The sequence below is a fragment of the Pinus tabuliformis genome, chromosome 7 (genome assembly GCF_031772625.1).
Source record: "Pinus tabuliformis cultivar Carrire ecotype Pingquan chromosome 7, CPIR1, whole genome shotgun sequence".
In the NCBI taxonomy this organism is placed as follows: domain Eukaryota; kingdom Viridiplantae; phylum Streptophyta; class Pinopsida; order Pinales; family Pinaceae; genus Pinus; species Pinus tabuliformis.
Genome location: NC_142293.1, coordinates 658,988,328 through 658,994,341, shown reverse-complemented (window position 1 = coordinate 658,994,341; position 6,014 = coordinate 658,988,328). Strand labels below are relative to the sequence as shown.

Genomic DNA, 6,014 nt, shown 5'->3' with positions numbered 1-6,014 from the left:
GATTTTTGGTCCTTAATGATGAGTGAAGTCTGCAACTAAAACATGTTACAAATCTCTTACGCAATGCACCCTAAAATTTTCAGCAAGTATATCCACTCTCATGTAATGGGTCAAGTTAATGTTAAATATACCTCTATATTGAATACAAAAATAATTATATATCTTTTTTATACCATTAAAATGTTTAATTAAAAGAAATATATCATTAAAATGTTTTAATTATTAAAATAATAAATTATTTTGTTTGAAATTTTTTTAATTAATTTATTTTTTAAATATTATTTATCAACACTAATTGTGAAAAGGAAAAAATTATTCATTTTCTTAATATTAAATTATAAAAGAAAAATCAATATAATGAATTAATAATAATTCATATAAAAAAAGTTAAATACCCTCAATCAATTCTGCCATTAATAATTAAAATCAAATAATTCAAGTCTGTAAATTTAATATTAAAAATAAATAAAGATTTTTAAGTAGATAATGAGCGAAAGCTAAGTATGGCGTTCACCGTGAATTCAAATGGCATACTTTTTTCTCTATGTGTATGTATATCCAGGTTCACAATTTATAATAAGACAAGGTTAAAATAAGGATAGGATTGAGGGTGAATATGCTTCTCTCATTTATGTATAGATTTCCAAGTTACAGGCATCTAGAAGTAAAAGATAGGTGTGGGGACAAGGCTAAAGATTCTTTTATTTTTAGATACAGATTCAGGACCGTACGTTTTTATTCTTACTCTTTTAGGAATTGATATTTTTGGTATCTTGGACATATATCGCATGCCACTTGAAAAGTCAAGGGATTCTTTCCCACGGCGAGTTAAGAGGAACTAGGCTATTTTGAATAGTGAATGCTACATAATATTTTGTGGTAGGGGAGGAAATATGTATAAAATTCATGGCTGGCTAGATTAGGGTATATATGTATATGAGCTTGTTAGCTCTGGCCGATCCAATTCCTATTCTGATTTCTGTGCTGCCCAAATGGATCAATACAGTTGTGAAAGCAGATCCCTCGAGGTAGAGGATGGTCATGTTAATGGTCGAGAAGGGCTTGTAAAACGTGTTGATCACGTGAAGAATGGAGAAGAATTAAGCTCCGGTGATGCTAACTGGGAAAGCAAGGATGGAACCTCGAAGAAGATCGAAGAGAAAGAGCTGAGCATAGAGCAGATCTTTGACGACAAGAAGGTGCCTCCATGGTGGGAACAGATCACATTCAGAGCAATGTTTTTGAGCATGCTCATGGGCATTATGTTTTGCATAATTGTCATAAAATTGATCCTCACCACCGGAATCATTCCTTCCCTCAATGTTGCTGCCGGATTGCTGGGATACTTTTTCATCAAAACATGGACCAAATTCCTTGACAAGTTCGGGTTATTGAAGACTCCATTCACCAGGCAAGAGAATACCGTGATTCAAACCTGTGTGGTGGCTTGTTATGGGATTGCATTCAGCGGTATGTATGAGTTTAGTCTAAAACAGTTTATTGTGAATTATCCTGTGATTTTGGTTTTCTGAATTGGGTATAATGGCAGGGGGGTTTGGGTTATACTTGTTGGGTATGAACAGAAAGACCTATGAGCAAGCAGGCACTAGTACTCCTGGGAATACTCCAGACAATATCAAAGATCTAAGTCTTAGTTGGATTATTGGTTTTCTTTTCACTGTGAGTTTTATAGGACTATTAGCTGTGGTGCCTCTTCGGAAGGTAAGGAAATTTGGAAGCCCGAGAATGACTATGGATTCGAAATAAGCGATTTACGAATTTTATCTTTGTTTTGGGCTTCTTTGCAGTGAATGTGAATTTTGTTTTTGCTTGGCTGTTTACTAGATAATGGTGATAGATTATAAGCTCACCTATCCAAGTGGTACAGCAACAGCTACTATCATAAATGGATTCCACACTCCTCAGGGAGACAAGCTAGCCAGGTAATGGCAGAATACATTACTGTTGAAACATTGCAGATCTATGAACTTGATAAAATGGATATAATCAGAGTCTAGATTATCCCCACCTTTACATATCAATGGTTTTTTCACCTTACAGTGCATTGCTCTTATATATTGCAGGAAACAAGTCAGAGCTCTTGGAAAATACTTTACATTAAGTTTTCTCTGGGGTTTCTTTCAGTGGTTTTTTGCAGCCGGTGACGATTGTGGCTTTGCGCAGTTTCCTACTTTTGGATTAAGAGCTCGGGATCAGGAGTATGTATTTCGGTTGTATATGTCTTTGGTTGTATTCATATTGAATGATTTAATAAGGGTTTATATATATATAATCTCAATTGTGAAGTTTCTGTTACTTTACATTTTGATTTTATCCAACTTTTTATTTTCAAAACTAGGCAATGAAAACTTCACCAAAAATAGGTGTATTGCAGATTTTTTTTCGACTTCAGTGCGACATATATAGGAGCTGGGATGATCTGTCCTCACTTGGTAAACTTGTCCATATTGTTCGGAGCAGTCATCTCTTGGGGTCTTATGTGGCCTCTCATACATAACCACAAAGGAGACTGGTACACTGCCTCAGACGAAAGTATGCAGGGCCTCAAAGGTTACAAGGTCTTTGTATCTATTGCTCTCATATTGGGTGATGGACTATATAATTTCGTCAAAATCCTGTACATCACTGTGACCACCATGTATAGTCAATTGCAGAAAAATAGGACACGCAATGGACTTCCAGTAGTGACCAGTGATGGAAATGAGGCACCAGTGGATGCAGCAATTCCGTATGATGAGCAGCGGCGTAACGAGATGTTTATGAAGGACAGCATTCCCTTATGGGTAGCCGGAGCTGGATATGTGGCCCTTTCTGCCATATCCATAGGGGTCATCCCAAAGATTTTCCCTCCTGTGAAATGGTACTTTGTATTGGTGGCCTACATAGTGGCACCGGTTTTGGCATTCTGCAACGCATATGGATGTGGGCTCACAGATTGGAGCTTGGCCTCAACTTATGGGAAACTAGCCATCTTCATCTTTGGGGCATGGGCAGGGAAGGAGGATGGCGGTGTACTGGCAGGATTAGCTGCTTGTGGAGTGATGATGTCTATAGTTTCCACTGCTTCAGATCTGATGCAGGATTTCAAGACTGGATACCTGACCATGTCATCCCCAAGATCTATGTTTGTGAGTCAAGTGATTGGGACCGCCATGGGATGCATAATAGCACCCTGTACCTTCTGGTTATTCTACAAGGCCTTCAATGTGGGAGATCCACATGGAGAATATCCGGCCCCCTATGCACTGATCTACAGAAACATGGCCATTCTAGGAGTAGAAGGATTCGGTGCCCTTCCCAACCACTGCCTCACTATCTGTTATGGTTTCTTCGCAGCCGCCGTGGTAATCAACTTGATAAGAGACCGTGTACCCAAAAAAGTGTCTCAGTATATTCCCCTGCCGATGGCGATGGCTATACCTTTCTACCTAGGAGGATACTTTGCCATCGATATGTGCGTGGGGACGGCCATTGTATTCGTTTGGCAGAAGATGAACCGCAAAAATGCTGACGTAATGGTTCCTGCAGTGGCTTCTGGTCTCATATGTGGAGATGGCGTATGGACTCTTCCTTCCTCGTTTCTGGCTCTGGCTAAAGTCAATCCTCCCATTTGCATGAAATTCCTGTCCAGAAGCATGAACAATAAAGTGGATGCCTTTATTAACCAGGGCTGATCCAAAAAGATCAGAATCACGTAGTTAACTTCTTGCTAGTGTTATATATGAATGGAAGCAATTGTGATGTATGGTGTCCAATTTCAGTCTCCTTTTCTGCCCGCGAAGTAAAAAGCAAATGTCGTCTTAACTTTCTTTTAATGTAATAGAATTTTAATGTCAAGGTGGTCAGATAGGTGTGTATCGATGCGTTTATATATATATAAAAGGCTAAAGGCTGTATTGTATTTTATTTTTTTGGAAAAAAAATATATAATATTTAAATGTATTAATTTAATTTTGTTTATGAAGTTTTGGATATTTTGGATATATGGTGATTGGGTGTTTTGTTAAGAAACTTATTCGAACTTTTCAATGTGAAGTTAACTGGTTCAATTCTCACACCATATCCATGTGATATATTGAACATGATGAAGATATAGTCCTACCAAACTTTAAAAAAATATATATTAATTTAATTTGTTTAGTAATTATAATTTTAAAAATAATAAATATAAATATTTTAATTATTTAGATTTATTAAATAAATTTGTTATCTTTTAAAAATAACTTAAAATTTAATATCTATTTAAGATTTTAAAATTAAGTGTAAAAATATTGTATTAATGATCCAATTATATACATTAAATGATTGATGAAAAAGAATATATATCAAGTAAACAACAATACCTATTTTCAAAACAACTAAAAAAGTATTCACTGGCCATATTTCTCCCCATATATTTTATGTATATTTTAGTTAGAAAATTGTGAATCATATCTTTCAATGTAACATTATTTTACAAAATATATCTAGCCATATTTCTCCCCATATATTTATGTATATTTTAGTTAGAAAATTATTAGTCATATATATCTTTTAGTCTATCATAAAATTCATCATGTAACATATCTCATTTAATTTTGTTGTAAAATTTATTAGGTAATATATCTCTTCTCTAGATATAGATTAAAACCAACTAACCATTATTAATGAAATGATATTTCTACAATTAATTTACTAAGTTGATATATAATATCTACTACTATCATGACAATAATAGACTCTCTTTTTCTATTATGATGGAGATCCATTCTTTGTGGAATTGTATTAGTTTCGCCTAATCCATTTAACCCTTTGATAACAAAGTGACAATTACTCATTTAAAATGACATTATTAATTTTCAAAGAACAATTAATATTAAACCATAAAAATAAAAATTAATAAATCTCATCTTTCAATTTAAAAATTTCCTATCATTCAATTTAAAACCTTCACTACAATTCCAATATGTACATAAACCTATCATTTATTTTAAACCTTTTTATCCAATTCCAATATATAAATACTTATACACATAATAAACATGTTGTAAACATAAAATTTACACAATAAAAATACTACACACACACACACACACACACACACACACACACACACAGATATATATATATAAACCTGAAGCAACTATGAAGCAACTATAAGTCTGCCAAATTGCAGTAATACTAGTACTCCAAAACTGCATCAATTTAATAATTAAATATTATGATGTTTTTGTTTTTAATAATAATAATAATAAAATAATACATTTACTATATTACTTTTGATATAAGGGTTACTTTTTGGCAAAAGAATTTTCCCTATAGCACCAAAATATCAATATCACTACCTACTCTTAGAAGGTAACATGTACATCAAACCATGCCTTGACAAAAGTTTAAATGTATTTTTCGTTAACATATAACTACCAACTTTTAGAAAGTAACATGTACATGAAGGAGTAGTCTAACAAGGCGGAGGGATTTCCCGCATTCTGTTCCTGCCTAGAAAAACGTCCGGCTCTGGAAATCGAGAAAATCCTCCACCCTTCGCCACCCTTCGCCAACTCCGCTACCACCCGCCACCCTTCCACATTTATTGCATCTCGGAATCTTCTATGAAAGAATCGGATCTGGATCCAATGACTCACCTTGGTAACATCTCGCGGCGCTACGGGATGTCCCGACTTTGTCCTCGGTATTCAAATTTGACAAAACTACGCCCTTCAACTCCCGATGCATTGCCATCAGAACTCAGAGTCCAGAATCATTTGCAGGGAGAAAACCGCGCTCAGAACTCAGACCTGAATAGAGCTGCCATTATAGGAGCGACCAGGAATTTCAGAGCAAGCCAGGACGCATTCAGGTCTGTATGAACTTACTGTACACACCTAGTATAATGGCCGAGTGGAAAAATCAGTGTGATAGTCATTAAGGAAAGTTGTAGCATTATTTGTTTTGAGTATAGTGTTAGTCAGGCACCATATATATATTTTGCTGACAACATTATGCATGGAACA

The 6,014-nt window shown here is 35.0% G+C and overlaps 1 protein-coding gene across 1 annotated transcript; it reads left to right on the top strand.

The window, feature by feature from the left end:
• Positions 1 to 859: 859 nt before the first annotated feature.
• LOC149249168 (putative metal-nicotianamine transporter YSL7) lies at positions 860 to 3,925 on the top strand. The gene is made up of 5 exons (XM_089458642.1): positions 860 to 1,470; positions 1,550 to 1,722; positions 1,846 to 1,943; positions 2,085 to 2,219; positions 2,396 to 3,925. The coding sequence occupies exons 1-5, from the start codon at positions 993 to 995 to the stop codon at positions 3,693 to 3,695; spliced, it is 2,184 nt and encodes a 727-aa protein (XP_089314768.1). The 5' UTR covers positions 860 to 992; the 3' UTR covers positions 3,696 to 3,925.
• Positions 3,926 to 6,014: the final 2,089 nt, after the last annotated feature.

What these genes read in the sequence shown, in the direction of transcription:
- LOC149249168 (XM_089458642.1), top strand. Translation starts at nt 993, where the DNA reads ATGGATCAATACAGTTGTGAAAGCAGATCCCTCGAGGTAGAGGATGGT. An exon ending in TTATGGGATTGCATTCAGCG is followed by an intron (nt 1,471 to 1,549) that starts GTATGTATGAGT and finishes GTATAATGGCAG; the next exon opens with GGGGGTTTGGGTTATACTTG. An exon ending in CAGGGAGACAAGCTAGCCAG is followed by an intron (nt 1,944 to 2,084) that starts GTAATGGCAGAA and finishes TATATATTGCAG; the next exon opens with GAAACAAGTCAGAGCTCTTG.